This window comes from Chlorocebus sabaeus, chromosome 28 (genome assembly GCF_047675955.1).
Source record: "Chlorocebus sabaeus isolate Y175 chromosome 28, mChlSab1.0.hap1, whole genome shotgun sequence".
Lineage (NCBI taxonomy): Eukaryota > Metazoa > Chordata > Mammalia > Primates > Cercopithecidae > Chlorocebus > Chlorocebus sabaeus.
Genome location: NC_132931.1, coordinates 20619600 through 20638251, shown reverse-complemented (window position 1 = coordinate 20638251; position 18652 = coordinate 20619600). Strand labels below are relative to the sequence as shown.

The 18652-nt window shown below is 57.6% G+C and overlaps 2 protein-coding genes and 1 pseudogene across 4 annotated transcripts in view; 2 read left to right on the top strand and 1 right to left on the bottom strand.

Moving 5' to 3' along the window:
• CHLSN (cholesin) overlaps positions 1–18652 on the bottom strand; it is a 131132-nt gene that overhangs the window by 75214 nt on the left and 37266 nt on the right. The gene's annotated exons all lie outside the window — the stretch shown is intronic.
• On the top strand, positions 4973–14276 carry GPER1 (G protein-coupled estrogen receptor 1). 2 transcript variants are annotated; one of them, XM_008018896.3, is made up of 2 exons: positions 4973–8648; positions 12815–14276. In XM_008018896.3, the coding sequence occupies exon 2, from the start codon at positions 13134–13136 to the stop codon at positions 14259–14261; it is 1128 nt and encodes a 375-aa protein (XP_008017087.1). In that variant the 5' UTR covers positions 4973–8648; positions 12815–13133; the 3' UTR covers positions 14262–14276. The 2 variants fall into 2 exon arrangements, with proteins under 2 accessions (XP_008017087.1, XP_008017086.1); XM_008018895.3 differs by lacking the exon at positions 4973–8648 and adding an exon at positions 9630–9737.
• On the top strand, positions 14348–15296 carry LOC140710585 (uncharacterized; annotated as a pseudogene).

Below are 18652 nucleotides of genomic sequence, written 5' to 3'. Positions count from 1 at the left end.
ACCTGGGCTTCGCTGCCTTATGACATGCAGAACTCACAGCCAGGCCGTGTGCCCACCTGCCCACTGGGATCCAGGGACAGTGCCTGCTCCAGACAGAGGCTGGGCGCTCTGTGAGGGGCACATGGAGTGGGGCAGGGCCTGCGGCTTACCCGTTTGGCTCTGGCTGCCCAGGTGCCCCCTCAAGCCCCAGCTCAGCCTTCCCCCAAACACTCAGCTCCACCCCCCACCCCGGCGGGTCCGGGCTCTGTCAAGATCGCTGGCGAATGGCCGGCTGAGGAGGCGAGGAGGCCTGTGGAGAGGGAGGGCCAGGACCACAAGGACAAACAGGGCACGAAAGTGGCTATGGAAGGAACAGGAAGCCAATGGCCGCAAACAAACCTCCCAAGCCACTCGAAGCTGACACCCGCGGGCCACACGGACAGACCTGAGGCCGGGAAGGGGCAGCCACAGACCTTCATGTTCATCCTGGGTCCCCAGGCAGGCAACGCCCAGCTGCTCGTCTGCTGTCCACCTTCCTATGGGGACACCCCGAATCACACGAGAGAACTGTGACCTCAAAAGCTTATGCTGTTTTTGCACAGAAACAGTGACTTGTGAACTATCCTGGGATGGTTTGAAAAACAAGCTCAGGCCTGGAAAAGCAGTTCAGAAGCCACTTAACTGTCCACCCTGGGGAGACGGTTTCGTAAGCTACCACCACAGCCTATAACTACTTATCCATTAAAAATGACAATAAAACCCAGGAAGAGGCCTGGAAAACATGTAATAAACCAGTCTGCTGAGTGAATCTGCACAACTGCCTGCCCTGCCCAGTGTAGACGTGTGACAGGAAGGGGCAGGGGCAGTGGCTCCTCTGAGGGGCTCCGTGGTAGGCAGGCCCTGGCGGGGGCTGGGAGGGCCCGGGAGGGCCCAGGGGCAGGGGTGACTCTCAGATGCCCTCCAGGAGGCACAGGGCCCTACAGGAGATACCAGCCCTCACCACTGGAGTCCCCGGCCTCCCAGCTCTAGGGAAGCGGCGTTGGAGAAGTGGGGCCCATGCTTTCTAGAATCTCTCTGAAGGGCTGTTTAAGCAGCAACAGCCAATGCTGCCATCAAGAACACACAATTCTCAAGGTCCCGGCTTTGGGGAGTTCCCCCAGGCCCCAAGCTTGACCTTGGCAGCCCCTCTGTGTGGCTCGGGAACGAGTCCCACAAACCCCTGGCTCTTGGCCCGAAACCGGCCACCAAAACAAGACTGTGAAGGGCCAGCCCCTCCTCCTAGGGAATTCCGGGGCTCAGAAGGACCCTTCGCTTTTGCTGGGGTTAGAAGGTTCCGGCGGGAACACAAAACGGAGTGGCCACTTCGGAGGCTTCGTATAAAGCTAAATGTGCACTCACTGTAAGAACCAGCAATGCCCAATCTTAGCGAACACCCACAATAAAATCACACTCACAAGAAACCCTGTATGCGAACATTTAACGCAGCTTTTATAACAGACACAATCTGGAAGGAACTCAAACGTCCCTCCCACGGCGGCTGAACGCAGACCGTGGCACAGCCCCCCGGGCTCAGTGGCTCCCACAGCGGCCGGACGCAGACCGCAGCACAGCCCGCCGTGCTCAGTGGTGAGCAGCCACAGCCTCTTGGCGTGTGCGACGTGACGCACAATCTCAAGTGCAGGAGGCACAGGGACAGCCAGGCTCAGAGGCTCCACACGCACAGGTGCCACTCGCGTGAGGCCTGGGGAGTCTGATCACGGGAGCAGAGTGCAGCTGCGGCAGCCACGTTGGGTGGAGGAGTCTGGAACAGAACGGTTTGTGCGCTGCCTGCGAACATGGTGCTTTCGAGACTAGATGCCTCTGTGGTGAACGCCAAAAGGAGTATTTTACTGCACACAAATTCTTAGAAATGACCATTTGAAAAGTACAGGTTCTCGGCCAAGGCACCCAGGCTCAGACGGCGGTCACATCATTAAGCAGCTGGGTACCAGCAGCATGACCTCATCCCTCTGACTCCATAACCGTGCTGCAGACGGTCCCGGCGATTTATATACAAAGTGCCACTCACGTGGGAAGCTCTCAGTGAGAGAGGGGGTGCTGAGAGCCGCTTGGCCTGGGCCCTGCACCTCGTCCCCCTCTGCTTGTACTGCCTTTGGGGGTAAGGTAGGGGAGAAGGTGCCAGGTCGTCAACGCCCAGGGTGCAGGGGGCCAGGTGGGAAGAACAGGAAGGCCGGCCAAGCTGGAGCCGGCACAGCCCTGCATTTGTTACTCTGTCTCTTAGACTATGGAGAAGAGGGGGGCACATCCCCCACCTGGCAGCCCAGCAAGGCTGCAACCTGTGGCTCCCAAAGGGCTTGGTCCCTCCCAGCGTGCCATCATCCAGGGCCACCAGGGCCGGGGGACTATGCCAGGTAGTGCCACCGGGAGATGGGCTTGGTGCCCAAGCCGGGTAGGGGTGAGCTAAGCACATCCACCCCCGCTCCACCAGACTGACCTCACCAGGCCGGGACTTGAAAGGGCCTCAGAGATAACGGTGAGGACCCCTCTCTCCTAAGACCCCCAGTCAGGGGACCATGAAAGGTGGGGAAAGGGGAGCCCGTCTGGGGCCACTCAGAATTCTTCCCTTTCCTTGTAGAGCCTGGGCAGAACCAGAACGAAACCTAAGTACAAACACAGTGGGCTTGAGCGGGGTTTGGCACAGTGCAGGGGTGGCGGCAAGGGGGCAGCACAGATCGGAGACAGAAAGCCTGTGCTGGCACCCGCCGTGCAGATGGGGAAGCCGAGACCCAGGGCTCAGGTCACGCTTACGTCGGTTGGTAGCCGGTACCAGGACCTCATCCCATACGCAGCAGACGGGCTGTGAAGCCAGAGTCAACCGAGGAACCTGGGAGCCCCGACCCAGACAAGGTACAGCTCGGGGGAGGGTCCGGGAGGCCTCTCGAAGCCGTGGCTTCCTTCTGCCTGCGCAGGGGCCCCTCCTGTCCACGAGAAAAGCCCAGTAATAAGGAGACAGCAGGCAGCAGCCTTCATCTGAGCTCCAGACTGCGCTCTCGGGGCCAAGCTCAGGTGTGCGCCTGTCCCCCTACCCACTGGGTGGCTGGGCCTGGCTATGACCGCACGGGAGAGCATGGCAGACCCCGCGAACGGGGACAACACCTGACGGCAACATCCACAAACGCCGCCCCACAGGAGCACGCACTCCCACACGAAGCGCCTGCAGCTGACAGCCACTGGGATGGGACATCTGGACAGCCTCACGCGGCTTTCAGACCTGCGGTCCATGTCGAACAGATCTTGTTTCCAATTTGCCTTAATTAAACAAACATTCCAAACCACTTCCTCTCAGTCTGGCCATTGTTCTTCATTCCATGCCACGCAGAGTCCTGGGAACCACTCATCACCGTAGGGTGCAGGCGGACGTCCCCTCGCGGCGAGGCCAGAGCGTGGCTCCGCAGCGCCCCGCGGGCTGAGAGAGGATGGCGGGGGCCAGATGCTTGTGAGGCACATCACAGTGGGGCCCGAGGGCGCTGCGTGCACGGGACTCTACAGCGCACTCCTCATGGGCCGTCTGGCCTGAGTTACTCAGAGCAGGGGATGCTCCATCCCAACTCAAAACCAAAGTGAATGGGGTTGAACAGGAGCCGTGAGTGGCGGAGACGGGCTCACAGGAGGAGGGGCCAGCATGGGCCACGCACCACACTCTCACCCAAGACCCAGAGCCAGCCAGGCAGCCGATGGGCAGAGACGCCTGCCACTTCCAGAAGAGCAGGCTTCATGGGGTGGGCATCCCAGAGCATATCACAGCCCCTGGGGTGGCCCTGGGGGGCAGGGCAGGTGCAGTGTGATCCTGGTCCTGTGTCCAGCTCCTGCCACTGCCCCATCCTGTAACCATCTGGACACAGAGAATGGGCAACGTTCCATGTTCACACCAAGGGGAAGATCCAGCACCCGCAGAAAACTAAGGAAGCACGGGGGAGTGTGGTGCTACTGAAGAGAGGATGCGTCATTTGCATTTATCCAAAGAAAGGGTTCATGAGGTCCTGCGTTCAAACAGATAAAATCAGACTGGGGTGGGGTGCAGAGCCTCCCCGAGGCTCCTTGAGGAACTGCCTGGCAGTGACGGAGGTGGGGCTGGGACAAGGCCCAGGTGCTGGCCTCTCTTAGAACATTCCACCACGTGCTCCTGGGGGCAGAGGGTCCCCGCAGGCCGAGCTCAGCCAGCGCCACCCTGCCCACTCTTCTGTGAGCTGCCCTTGGCGCGACGCTCCCAGAGAACCCAAGGACACATCCAGAATGTTCCCCGCAACCACTAAGAAGGCCCTGCTGGGAGACCTGCAAAACCACCACCGTCTTGTGGGCCAGCAGCCGCAAGCACCTTCAGTGCTGGAGCCACGCCAAGCGGCTGACGGGAGGGATGGTCTCTAACAACAGTAAATTCCGTCTTGTGAGGGAAAGTGACAGAAGAAGAGAGAGTGGGCTGGGTGCAGTGGCTCACGCCTGGAATCCCAGCACTTTGGGAGGCTGAGGGGGGCAGATCACGAGGTCAGGAGATCGAAACCATCCTAGCTAACACGGTGAAACCCCGTCTCTAATAAAAAAATACAAAAAATTAGCCAGGTGTGGTGGCGGGCGCCTGCAGTCCCAGCTACTTGGGAAGCTGTGGTAGGAGAATGGCGTGAATCCAGGAGGCAGAGCTTACAGTGAGTGGAGATCGTGTCACTGCACTCCAGCCTGGGTGACAGAGTGAGAATCCATCTCAAAAAAAAAAAAAAAGTGAGCGTGTGGAGGCTGGCACTGCCCAGGACGCAGCTGCAGACGACGGGAGCACCTGCCCTTCCATGCTCAGCATGCTGTGGTCAGCCCACACCCGCCCTAACTGGGCCCTCCCGCTGCGGACACCAAGCAGGGACAGGACGGCGGCACCGACGTGCTCACGTCCACCAGCGCCAGGCGACACAGCAGAAAACCAGGATGCCCTGCCCCTCACCGCACTGTTTCCGGGCTTGGCAGGCACACACCCTGAATGAAAGGCTCCAACCTGGCATGCAGCCATGGCCTGCGTGCTTCTGAAGGAACAAGAGAGACGAAGTCACCGTGGGCTGCACCACGTCCTGACAGCAGCTAACCTCCCCAGGCCGGAATGGAACAGATGGAAGATATGGCAGGTCTGTCTGAGGGGAGGTCACAGGATGTCCCGAAGGTCAGGATATGGCACAGAATGCAGAGTTCCAACCCCACCTGCCACCGGAGCGGGGAGACCCGTGTACACCACACACAGCCTCCCTGGGACCTGGGCTCTGTCTATAAAGGGGCTGCTGGTGTATGTCCACTTAATGCTCCAGGCCTGTGAGGATCAGATGCCCAAGGGTGCTCCTGCATGTCCTGCGGAGGCAGGGGAAGCCAGCGATGCCTCCTGGGGGTGTAGGAAGGGGCTCTCGGCCTCCCCTGACTCTGGATCATCAGAGAATGTATCCGCCTGGCATGTGAGACACGGTGTACCTCTCTGAACCTCAGGCTGTCTTCCAGCCTGTATTAGCTCTAAAATTCCTTCCACACACACCTTGATGTCTCCCCTGTAAGGTGGATCCGGCGTGTGATACTGTGACACCTCCAACCGACTGCTCCCTCCCTTGTGCCTATGGGGGAGAAGCGAATGAGCCAGGACTGGGCTCATCTCCGGCAGTGCTGCCCCACCCTTGCCCCCGGTGGACCGCTCCCCTTGAAAAGGAGCAGCAGTGGGAAGGGAAGCCTCACTCCGCCCAGCAGAGACAAGGGGCGTGTGGTATCGCATAGAACCGGCAGACCCACGCACCCCACTGCACAGATGGGCGCTGAGGCTCAGGAAGGTTAGAGATGTTGCCCGGTATTACACAGCCGTTGCATGTGGGGTGAGGAAGCGGAACACAGGCTGGAGCTGGCAACGCTGAAGACCAGGGTTGTTTGGACAGCAACATGCAACTCCCTGAGCGCTCTGCTCCTGCAGAGTCAGGGGGACCCGTGCCGCTGCCTACCACAGAGGGCACAGGAGAGGACTGGGGATGGGACAAGGAGCAGGAAGGGGTCGCTCAGTCAGTCAGCGCTGGCAGAGTGAGGGGTGCCGGGAAGACACCGCAGGCCCTGCGTCTGGAGCCTCTCAGCACAAGGACTGGGCTTTGTACGTGAGGACTGAAGGCTGAAAGGCGAGGGCCAAGGTTTCCCACACGGGCATTCGCTCAGGAGGGCTCCTGAAGCCGGAGATGCACTGCCTTACTTTGTGTGTGTTTTTCTGTATGCATTTTCCAATATTTGGCTGTGTGCGCGTTTAACTCAATAAGCAATGATCAGATGAAATTCCCCTTGAAGTTCTTCCCTTTTATTCTATCCTGGGGATGAACAGGAAAATATGTTCACTTCTTAAAAATTCATAACGACATAAAATTCAACAAGGAAATCAGTGCCTGACAAGATTACTATTGCCCCAGGATGCCTCTGGTGTATGGGCCGAGACCATGTGCTCAGAGTCAGCCGGCCACTCCCAGATCTGCTCCTGGCTGGCTGTGAGGCCGAGGTGACACTACCTCCCTGCAGTCAGTTTCTGCATCCATGAGACACGGAGAAGTGCCTCACAGGCTCTGAAGGAGGGTGACCTGAGATCAAGCACGCAGAGCACCAGGCACAGCACCCAGGATGCATGCGTTCAATGTCACATTCTACACTGTGGGAAGCTGAGGTGGGAGGATCACTTGAGCCCAGGAGTTCAAGACCAGCCTTGGCAATACAGTGAGACTTTCTCTCTAAAAAAAAAAAAAAAAAAAATTAGCAGCTCACATCTGTAGTCCCAGCCTCTCAGGGGCCGAGGTGGGAGGATGGCTTGAGCCTGGGAGGTGGGAGGCTGCAGTGAGCTGAGATCCGGCCACTGCATGCTGGCCTGGACAACAGAGCAAAACCCTGTCTCAAAAACAAAAAACAAAAAACAAAAAAAACACAAAAACAGATTTAAAAATTGGCGAAAGGTCTTTACACCTTACAAACAGTCCACGAGATTCCTCCCATCCCATCACCCATGCAAGTATTAAGGAGGTCTTGGGGACTGAAGTTCCTGCAGCTGGGCCCTGTCCCTCACACCCGCAGTTGTGCGGTAGCTGACAAGTTACTCACCCACCCAGTGCTTACAAGAGAAGGCTGGGCTCCGAGACCCAGATGCCCCCACCCAGTGCTTACAGGAGAAGGCTGGGCTCTGAGACCCAGATGCCCCCACCCAGTGCTTACAGGAGAAGGCTGGGCTCTGAGATCCAGATGCCCCCACCCAGTGCTTACAGGAGAAGGCTGGGCTCTGAGACCCAGAGCCCCCACCCAGTGCTTACAGGAGAAGGCTGGGCTCTGAGATCCAGATGCCCCCACCCAGTGCTTACAGGAGAAGGCTGGGCTCCGAGACCCAGAGCCCCAATCCGGCTAATTCTATGTTGCAAGCAGGAAATCTAGGTGTATCAGCCACTCGCCCGTCCAGGGCAGGCTCCCCACCCAGGGCACGTGAGTGGAGAGCTTGGGAGCTGAGCTCTTCCTCAGCCGCTGGGACAGGCAGAGAGACCAGAAGCCATGGATTTGCACTAGCAGGGCACAGCTATTTTTAAGTGACATGTCTCGGCTATTTCAAGGTTTGGATTTTTACTTTATTTATTTTTTTCTGTACTTTCTCATGACTCACATCTTTTAAAATGGTGTCTCGGGCATTTTTAATGCTAAAATCATCTCAACTTCACAACTGGTCAAAAAAAGTGTCTAAGAGCAAATCAGCTCTTTATCATCCAAATACAAAAAGGTACATATTAGAGTTGTCAACTTTCTACTGCTGGAAGAAAACCCTACGTTAGTATTTTTCCATTAGAAATTTAACACAGCATTCTGTTTAGAAAATGTGTGTGTGTGTTTTCTAAAACACACATCTGTAAGACTATAAACTGCTATTGCACAGATGCCTTAAGGCGCCTCTGCAACAGGCTCCTAACGAAACATCACCAAGCAGCAAACTCCCCGGCAGGCCCCGAGGGGCCGAGCGCACCTGGAGGCCCAGCACCCCACTCCTGCACCTGCACCAGCTCTCCTGTGGGGGAGCAGGCCCCGAGGGGCCGAGCGCACCTGGAGGCCCAGCACCCCACTCCTGCACCTGCACCTGCACCAGCTCTCCCGGCGGGGGTGGGGGGGTCCCATGCAGGCCTCTGAACCCGCCTCAGGCTGCAGCAGCCGCATTACTTACACTCAGCGGACAAAGGATCCAATCTCACCGCTTGGAAACATTACAGAGGGAAAACGACACCCAGAAGTAGGATTGAGATTCACTGAAGTTCCGTTCGGAGAAAGACTCACCCCTCGGCCTGGACAGCCGGGGCTGGCAGTGCCTGAGGACCCCCTCAGCCTGGGCAGCCCATGCCGGGGTTGGGGGGCCTGGCTCTGCTCTCGCTCTGCTCTCACGGGGCAGCCCAGGGTTCCCCAAGCGGCGGCTGAGATTCGAACGGCCAGCAGGTGGCGCACTCGGAGGCGGCCGCCCCGCACGAGGCGGTTCGGAGGCCCCGGGAGTCCGCGGAGGGAGGTTTATTCTCCGCCCGCACGAAGCCGTGGAGGCTGTGAAACCCGCAACCACGGGCAACGGAGGCGGCCTGCTGGGCAAGAGGCCACCAACACCTGGCCGGCAGGTAAGTTCCGACGCCTCTGCAGCGAGCGCGGGAGGCGGGACCTGAGGCGCCGCCAACACTCAGAGAAAACTAGGGGCTGAGGGTCCCTCATCTGAACGCTTGGGACCGGAGGAGTTCGGAGTTCAGATTTCTGCAGATTTTGGAATGCCTGCAGCTACGGAATGAGAAAGCTAAATACAAAATTCATTTGTGTTTCCTACACACCTTACACTGCCGCAAGTAACTTTATACAACACTTTTAATAATTTCATGTATAAAACAAACTCTGAACTGTGCCTGGGACTGCAGCCCGCCACACGAGGTCAGGTGTGGAATTTTCCACTTGAGTCGCGACGCTCCAACAGTGTTGGACTGTGGGGCACTCTGGACTTCAGATTTCCAGATGCTCAACCAGTACTCAGATTCCTAAGTTACTTGTCAGAAATGCCTGCTATTTCTTGGGATTACATTTCTCTCTGCAAATGTCTGTGAAATTCCTAAGTTAAATTCTTTATGTATCATGCACGTGCTACTAAGTCAGTTACGAAATTTAGTGTTTAACGCAGGTCAGTTGCAAAAACAAGAATGTTGCTTGCTTCAACCCAGGATGACAGGTTATTACCTAAAAGATACACAATAGCTAGAATGATGCCTTCAAACTTAAAGAAAGGTTTGTATCTGTGGGTGAAGAAAAGCAGTTAAACTTCCATAAAAATAAGTCTAGTGGAACTGAGCTGATTGCCAAAGTGTGGGAGAAAAAAGGCCAGCAAAAAAATGGTTAACGCTAGCTTTCGGAGGAGGCCGCCCAGAGCCCAGCCAGAGAGGAGCAGGCGGAGGGGGCCTATAAAGCCCTGTGCCAAGGGGCAGACTCACTGGCTCAGACAGAGGACGCACCCGCCGGCAGGCTCAGATGGAGGACGCACCCGCCGGCCAGCCGGGAACCTTCCCTCGCGGGCTCCCAGGGCGGATCTCTTCCTCTCTCCAGCCCTGCTCAGGCATTGGGCAGGTCCAGCTGAGGTACACCTCCTGCAGCTGGGTTCCAAGTGCACCTTCAGCCTGATGGGCCTGACCAAGGAGGCTTCCAGGACCACAGAAGGGGCTGCAACCCAGGTAGGACTCAGCCTCGGCCTGGCGGTGCCATACCACTCACTAGCGGCGTGTGGGGGTGGTGCCACCCAGGCCGCTGTCCTGTTATGGGAACAGCTGGACGCAGACATGCAGACACCTCACCCCCTGGTGAGAGCAGCACCCAGCTTCCCAAACTCAAGGCACAGACCCCTCTCCCACGGAGCTCCGGTGGTCTCAGCGTGACCGCAACAGCAGGGGGCTTTACAGACCCCTCTCCCACGGAGCTCCGGTGGTCTCAGCGTGACCACAACAGCAGGGGGCTTTACAGACCCCTCTCCCACGGAGCTCCGGTGGTCTCAGCGTGACCGCAGCAGGGGCTTTGCCTGGATGGCCTAACACGTGCTGAAAGTAGGACCCAGTATTCCGTCATGTTCTGTCCCAGCAAGAACGTGTCTCACTTCAAGAAAATGAGGGTGCCCGCTCTGCCCTGCCCTGCGGCGCCCCAGTCACTCTCACCAACCCTGAAGTCCTGGGAGGGCCACACACCTTTTGACAGATGCAGACTTAACAGCTGACTAAAGTGTGGCTTTATTTCTCTATGACAAGCAGAGGAAATCTGAAATGAGGTATCACGCTGTTTATAACTCCACGGACACCTCCAGGGAGGACACGGGGCCAGTGGTGAACGGCACACTCGGTTCCTCTCACCCAGGACCACATCGACACTAGGACACATCAGACACCAGGTCCCGTATCTTCTTGGTGTCTGCCAAGGATTAAACAACTCAATTTACGTGGGAAGGAAATGAATGACTCGGTTTTAAACTATTTTTCCCTCGGAGTTCATTTAACAAAATAAGAAAACAAACATAAGTTAAGGGTTCTGTCCACCTTTAAGCTTCCTGCCACGCTGCGGTCTAACACCTTCCAGAATTTCTACATTTAAAGAGCAAAAGAAGTCCTCTGTGCCATTTTTAATAAATTAAATATAGAGGCTGAATGCGAAGTCTTTCAACTTTCCCTACAGAGCCTGAGAGCAGAGGCGTTTATGCTGCTCGATGGTATTATCTACTGAAGAGGAATCAAGAGTGCAAAATACTAAAATCAAATTAATCAGCCCCAGCTAAGTGAAGGTGATTGAGTACTTTTAGAATAAGTGACACTGAAGCAGTGATTCATCTTGTCTTCCCCTACCCGCCTTTTTTTGAGATGGGGTCTCACTCCAGTTGCTCAGGCTAGAGTGCAGTGGTGTGATCTCGGCTGAGGCTAGAGTGCAGTGGTGTGATCTCGGCTCACTGCAGCCTCTACCTGCCGGGCTCAGGCGATCCTCCCACCTCAGCCTCCCGAGTAGCTGGGACTACAGGCGCACACCACTATGCCCAGCTACTTTTTTTGTACTTCTTTAGTAGAGACAGGGTTTCGCCATGTTGCCCAGGCTGGTCTCGAACTCCTGGACTTGAGCAATCCTCCCACCTCATCTTCCCAAAGTGCGGGGATTATAGGCCAGCTTTTTTTTTTTTAAAAAAAGAAGTATTTTCAAGCCATAGGTCAATAAATCGCTAGTCTGGTTTTGTAGCACTTCAAAACAACAAGCCCCGGACAGGCACGGTGGCTCACACCTGTAATCCCAGTACCGTGGGAGGCCAAGGTGGGCGGATCACTAGAGGTCAGAAGTTTGAGACAGGCCTGGCCAACATGGTGAAACCCCATCTCTACTAAAAATATAAAACATTAGCCAGGTGTGGTGGTGCACACCTGTAATCCCAGATACTCGGGAGGCTGAGGAGGGAGAATCACTCTAACCCCGGAGGCAGCGGTTGCAGTGAGCTGAGATTGTGCCACTGCACTCCAGCCTGGGTGACAAAAAAAAAAAAAACACAACACATTCAAAACAGTAACTCCTAATGATTTCAAAGGGTGAAATGAAAACTCCCAAAGGAAAAACAACTCAAACCGATTTTGAAGTATTAGTTTACTCCAGGGCACCAGCGCCATCTGGGCTGGGTAATTCTCTGCTGGGCTTGGGCACCTGTCCTAGGCACTGTAGGGAGCTGGGCGGCAGCCCTGGCCCCACCAGCGCCCCCCTAGCTGTGACAGCCCCCAGGTCCCCAGAGACCGCCAGTGTCTGCAGGCTAAGACCGTGGCCTGCTGCAGAGAGAACTTTCAGGAGCACAGTGACACGGGGCAGGTGATGGGACCCTCCCCACTGGCAGCAGGGCCAGAGTGACACGGAGCAGGTGACAGGACCCTCCCCACTCACGGCAGGGCCAGGGTGACATGGGGTGGGTTACGGGACCCTCCCCACTGGTGACAGGGCTGGGGTGACACGGGGCGGGTGACAGGACCCTCCCCACTCGCAGCAGGGCGAGAGCACCGCCATGGACAGACGGCCCACTCCTCCCTCCCTGCAGAACCCAAGCTCAGGAGGGACTCTCTCCTTGGAGTTTCTTCCTAGGTTATAAACAGCATTGCAAACATATATTAGGTTTTACAATAATTTACTAAAACATGGAATAAAAACTTAAAATATTATTTCCCAAAACAATGACCCCTTTCACTCTATATTACAAAAATAAATTTCATTTTTGGTACCTAAACATAGAACTAGCATGAGGAAACCGCTGAATGTCTGTGATCTATTTTATTGTAAGAGATGATTCTCCTCCAATGTCCAGTTCTCCGGACCCCCTGTCTTTCAGAGACACTGGGCTCTCCCTTCCTGTTTTACTTCTCCATCAGCGGCTGAAATGCATTTTCCCCTCTCCTCGCAAACGCCATTTTCTGGGGTGGCCAAGCCCACACCCCCGTTGCTTCCTGGGCCTGCTCTGTGGCTATAAAGGGAGAGAACACCCTGCCTGTGGGGGTTCTCCACGTCCAACCTCCAGCTGCAGCCGAGTGGCCGTGGGGCCTGCAGGAAAGAAGGCCGTGTACTTCCCACAGGTGACTCTTCCACCTCAGCTCAACCACAGCCACCTCCTGAGCTCATAAAGCTGAGGTTCTGGCCTCCCCAGTGCTCCTGACACACCCAGACTCTACAGACACCCAGTCAGGGGCGGCGGGCCTTATCCCAAAGCTGGGGCCACTCGATGAGGCTTCATCCTCTCCTGTTGCTTCTCCAGGTACCCAGAGAGTGAGCGTCTCCACGCAGGACAGTGCACGGCGGCTGACACCTGCAGGGACGCCCGCCGGACGAGCACGCGGAGGGCCCTGGCCTCCACAGACGTGCCATGCCAGCGTGCGGAGCATCTGTTCCTCCCACTCTCTGCAGTTCACAAACCCAACCCAAACCACCGCAGGTGCTCCTCGGGAGTTTCCTGTCTGACAAATGCCGGGCTCACTTCAAGGAGAATCACGCTTCTTTCTAAAGATGGATTCGCTGTTTAAAACAGAGCTCTGGGAGCCTTTTGGCAAATCTTGAAAGCTCCACGGTGCAGAGACATGGCTGTGACTTCCCAAGCCCAGGGCGTGGGCCTGGAGATGTACCCGCGCACCATGCAGCCTGCAGCCCCCAACACCACCTCCCCCGAGCTCAACCTGTCCCACCTGCTCCTGGGCGCTGCCCTGGCGAACGGGACGGGCGAGCTCTCGGAGCACCAGCAGTACGTGATTGGCCTGTTCCTCTCGTGCCTCTACACCATCTTCCTCTTCCCCATCGGCTTTGTGGGCAACATCCTGATCCTGGTGGTGAACATCAGCTTCCGGGAGAAGATGACCATCCCCGACCTGTACTTCATCAACCTGGCGGTGGCGGACCTCATCCTGGTGGCCGACTCCCTCATCGAGGTGTTCAACCTGCACGAGCAGTACTACGACATCGCCGTGCTGTGCACCTTCATGTCGCTGTTCCTGCAGGTCAACATGTACAGCAGCGTCTTCTTCCTCACCTGGATGAGCTTCGACCGCTACATTGCCCTGGCCAGGGCCATGCGCTGCAGCCTGTTCCGCACCAAGCACCACGCCCGGCTGAGCTGCGGCCTCATCTGGATGGCATCTGTGTCAGCCACGTTGGTGCCCTTCACCGCCGTGCACCTGCAGCACACCGACGAGGCCTGCTTCTGCTTCGCAGACGTCCGGGAGGTGCAGTGGCTCGAGGTCACGCTGGGCTTCATCGTGCCCTTCGCCATCATCGGCCTGTGCTACTCCCTCATTGTCCGGGTGCTGGTCAGGGCACACCGGCACCGCGGGCTGCGGCCCCGGCGGCAGAAGGCACTCCGCATGATCCTCGCGGTGGTGCTGGTCTTCTTCGTCTGCTGGCTGCCGGAGAATGTCTTCATCAGCGTGCACCTCCTGCAGCAGACGCAGCCCGGGGCCGCTCCCTGCAAGCAGTCTTTCCGCCACGCCCACCCGCTCACCGGCCACATTGTCAACCTCGCGGCCTTCTCCAACAGCTGCCTCAACCCCCTCATCTACAGCTTTCTCGGGGAGACCTTCAGGGAAAAGCTGAGGCTGTACATTGAGCAGAAAACAAACCTGCCCGCCCTGAACCGCTTCTGCCACGCCGCCCTGAAGGCCGTCATTCCAGACAGCACCGAGCAGTCGGACGTGAGGTTCAGCAGCGCCGTGTAGACGGCCTCGGCCGCACAGGCCCCGCCGGCGTGTGACTCGGGAGCTGCACACACCTGGGTGGACACAAGACACGGCCATGTCATGTCTCCAAACCGCTGTCAGACGTGGCTCCGGCTCCTCGGGGCCTCGAGAGAGTCACACTTGCCTGGTCACCCTGGGGCTGCTAAGGAAACCTCACGACTGGTCCTCCTTGGCCCTGCACTCCTCACTTCTCACATAGAATTGCTACAATCCCAAAACGCTCGCCCCGCAGGGTCCAAAGGTCAGCGCTGACCAGCCTGTCGCCGTGGTCCTCCCCATACACCCTGCCTGGCGCCACGGGAAACGCTTCCGACACCCTCGACCACGAACGTCACATGGAGAGGCCACTGTGGTGACGCAACTCAGTTACACGTACCCTAAAGCAGGTCTGCCACTGTGGGGGAACTAACGCTGGAGACACAAGACGCTAGTGGGTCTCAGCTGGATGCTGCGGTGTGTCCTCTGCACCCACGGTCGGGAACGCACGAGGTGTGAGCTAGCTGGCGCACCGCCGAGTTAAAGAGGAAAAGGAAAACACACGCTCTGGTGCATGCCTGAGCACCCTCCATCTTCCAGGACCGCAGCAATGGCGCTGTGCGGCCTCGCCAGGCCTGCGAGGTCCTCGGCCCAGAGCAGCAGGAAGGGCCCTCTGCAGAGCGCCCGGCCCGTGGCAGCAGGAAGGGCCCTCTGTGGAACGCCCGGCCCGTGGCAGCAGGAAGGGCCCTCTGCCGAGCGTCTACCGCCTGCTCTGAGGCGGTTCAGTCACTGCTTGTTGACATCGTCATGGCAATTGCACTCGTGGACTGGGACTGTGCGAGCTGCCATGTGGGCTAGTTGGGTGCCAGGACAATGAAATACTCCAGCACGTGTGGCTGCCGAATTTGCTTCTACAGAAATAACAGCTGGGGACAACTGCGGTGATGATATAAAAACCTTCCCATAAAATGTAACAAAAGCTGACAAGGCTGGCGATGTTCAGCCTTTGTCAATAAAACAGTCATGTGCGGATCCTTCCAGAGGCTCTGTCTTGGGGGTCTGCCAAGTGGGGTGAGACGTGGGGTGGGCATGGGGCTCTCGGGAGAATCCCTCCCCGGTCACAGAAAACACAGCCCTCCCCGGCCACTCCGAAAAGTCTCACAAGGCCAGCCTCTGAGTCCGGCCAACCGGACCTACCCTGGCATTTCCAGGCTGTCCAAAATGCTGTGGGGGCACTTCTGTGTCACGCTTGGGCGCCATGATGAGCTTCCCGTGAATGTAGGAAGCAGGGCTCAGCCTTGTCCAGTAGCCTGTGCAACCTACTAAGCTGCCTTTCTAGCAGGCTCTCGGCCGCGTGCGAGGCCCAAGCACCCTGCGGCACCCAGGCGGGAAGGTTCCTGCTCCTTCCACCGCTGGGGCCGGATGCTGGCGTTGCTCCCCTCCTTCCCACCTCGCCCACCTGGCAGGAGCTGTCCCTGATGTTACCAAGGTGCACCTGTACCAGCGCCTGCGGCCCCCTCTTCACAGAAACCCATGCAGGGAGCCGGGACGCGTGGGCGAAGGGAACGAGCCGCCTGCACTACCCCTTCACTTTTCCCGTGTTTGCGATTCTGTTCTGTTTAAAGCTGTGATACTTTTTTTTATTTGTGGTAACATAAAGTTTGATTTGCAAACATATGAAAGGAAAAGGCCAATTAAAGAAAACATCTGCAAAAGAGCAGGTGGTAAACGGATGCGGCACAACAAAGACTGAACACAGCCACAGTGAGCCCAGGAACCTCCCTCCCCTCCCGTCTGTGGGACACGAGGCTGTCGGTGGGTGTGCACAGCCTGGGTCTCTCAGGTAGTTGGGGCCTGTATTCTCCATGACCCCAGCACCATGGTGCCCGGCTCCTCAGAAGGACAGCGCTTGGCCCAGACCGCGGCCTATAGGTGCAGCCTCTGTGCCCACTTCCATCAGGGTTGCTTTCCCCATAAATGCCCCGCCGGGAAGCCTGGGAACAAGGCGGCTCCCACGCACCAGCAGGTCTCATGGAAGTGGAGATTGCTGTGGGGTGGCCAACCCAGACGCCAGGCTCACGCGTGGCACAGTCCTACAGAACACCGTGCGTGGCTTCGGCCACGACTCAGGCCTGGCGCACCCCCCCCCCCCCACCCCTCCAGAGCCTGCAAGTCACCCCAGCTAAAAGGACACAGCCGTCACACTGACAGCCGTGCTCGGGAGCGCCTACAGCCGTCACACTGACAGCCGTGCTCGAGAGCTCCTTCCAGGCCCCAGGGACGCCCCCAATCAATGCTCAGGACAGCCAGGCAGCAGCCCCCAAAGCCCCCACACCCGGGCGCTGTCTTTACAAGACGCATGCTTCAACGAAGCCCCTTTTGACCTCAGTGTTGCTGATGGGGAAAAACCATCCAAGTCCCAGAAAGCAGGAGGGGTGGACTCCCCATGTCAGGCATTCCCCACACACAGTCCTGTTCACACAGCTTCAACAGGGCCAAGGGCAGACGCTTTAAAATACACACACTAGAGACCCGGCATTTCTGACCTCCAGCTCTGACGAGCTGATGTGGGGAGACCCACACGGAACGTGGTCTGGTCCCTGCCCCTCACAGCAGCCCCGCAGGGTGGGCACTGTCCCTGCCACGCCAAGGAGGCGCTAGAAGGGTCAGTCACTGCTCAAAGCCTTAAATGGTGGGTGACAGCCGGGAATTCAGCCACGCTCTCCTGGCTCGAAGCCCACAGTCCTGCCCCTCTCTGTAGCACTCGGCAACCCCTGGCATCTAACTGGCAAAACCATGCCATGAAGAAATCATACAGAGCTGGGGGCCATGGGCATTGAGGAGTCACCCAAGGTCACCAGCCCATCCTCCTCTAAAGCCCGCTGTGCGGGAAGTGCAGGGACGGCAGCTGGGAGGGCTCCCCTAAGGCAATCTGGGAGGGAACTGCATCTGAACAGAGCCCCAGGCATATATTAGGGACGGGACTCAACTCTTTCCTCCACGTCAACCCACCACAGGGGACAGTGCTGACTCTGTGGCATCCTTCCCTCCCTGCCGCAGACACAGCAGGGGCCCTGCTCCTTCCTGCCCTCACCAGACACCGCTGTGAGTGCGTGGAAGCGTCAGGCCGCCCCGCTACGCCACTCCTCTCCACCAGGTCTCTTCCGGGGACTTGCCCAAGGCTCTGGCGGACAGAGCTGACACGCTGTCATCTAGCTGCCAGCAGCAGACTCTCAACCCGTGAAGCTGGCGGCGGCACTGCTCCGGGACAGTCACAGGCGTGACAGGCACCCAGCAGCCAAGCCACGGGGCTGTGGTAAGGGCAGGTCCAACACTGAGGTCCCCACACAGTAGAGCCAGCCTTGGACCCTGGGCCCTGCAGTCCCTAACCCTGATAACCCAGAGCTGAGAGCTGTAGGACAGAGACCCACAGGCCGGGCAGGGACTCAGTGGGTGCCTCCGGCCCAGCCACACACGCCCTTCTCCAGAGCTTGCCTGGGAGCCAGGGCAAATGTAATTATTTTTGGCAGGCGAATGGTGAGATAAAATCAAGGCGTCTTAACTGCTCTGTTGTTTCCTGGTAACCCAACTCTCTTATACATAAGTGCTTTTTAAACCCCATAAAGAGCTCAAAAGTACGTAGCTGCAAGCATAGGAAAAACCCCCGCGTTAGCACTGAACATGACCTCATCGTTCTCTGTGCCTAACAATTGACTCTTGACCTCATGAGAGTGACACGGCCTACCCGCCCTTCCCAGACCCCGCACCTCCCACTGAGTGAGAAGCGGCAGCGGTGGGCTCACTAATGCACCTGCGCCCATTACCTGAAGTCTTGGGGGGGGCGGAGCGGCGGAGAGAACGACAAAGAAACTTTCTTTGGAGGGTGTTTCTGTAGCGGGGCAGGAAGCCATTCCTAAGCCATCCTAGACGCCCCGCAAACTGGGCAATGAGGCAATGTGAGGAGGCTCCTGAAGCTGGGGCTCTCCCGGCAGAGGCGGGAGACAGAGCAGGCGAGAGGAGTCCATAGGAACGGGCCAGGGCTGAGGACAAGGCTTAACCCAGACATTTAAAGAAAGCAGCAGCACACAGACTATGCAAGTACACGCACACGTCTGTGTGTGCACATCCTGAGCGTGCTTGTGAGTACGTGTCTACGGTGTGCACATGTGTCTGAACACACACAGACACACGCTCACATGTTCCAAGCTCCATCTCTACAGCCCTCCTGCATCAGGCCTGGCCCCAAACACTGCCACCGTCCAGAAGGGCCCAGGGCTCCAGGAGAAATGGCTGATTTGGGCCAGGGCAGGGAGAGACAAGATGAGCCTGAGACAGGTGATTCTGACGGAGGCAAGAAAGGATCCAAGAGCACGTCGGGTGACACCCAAAGGACA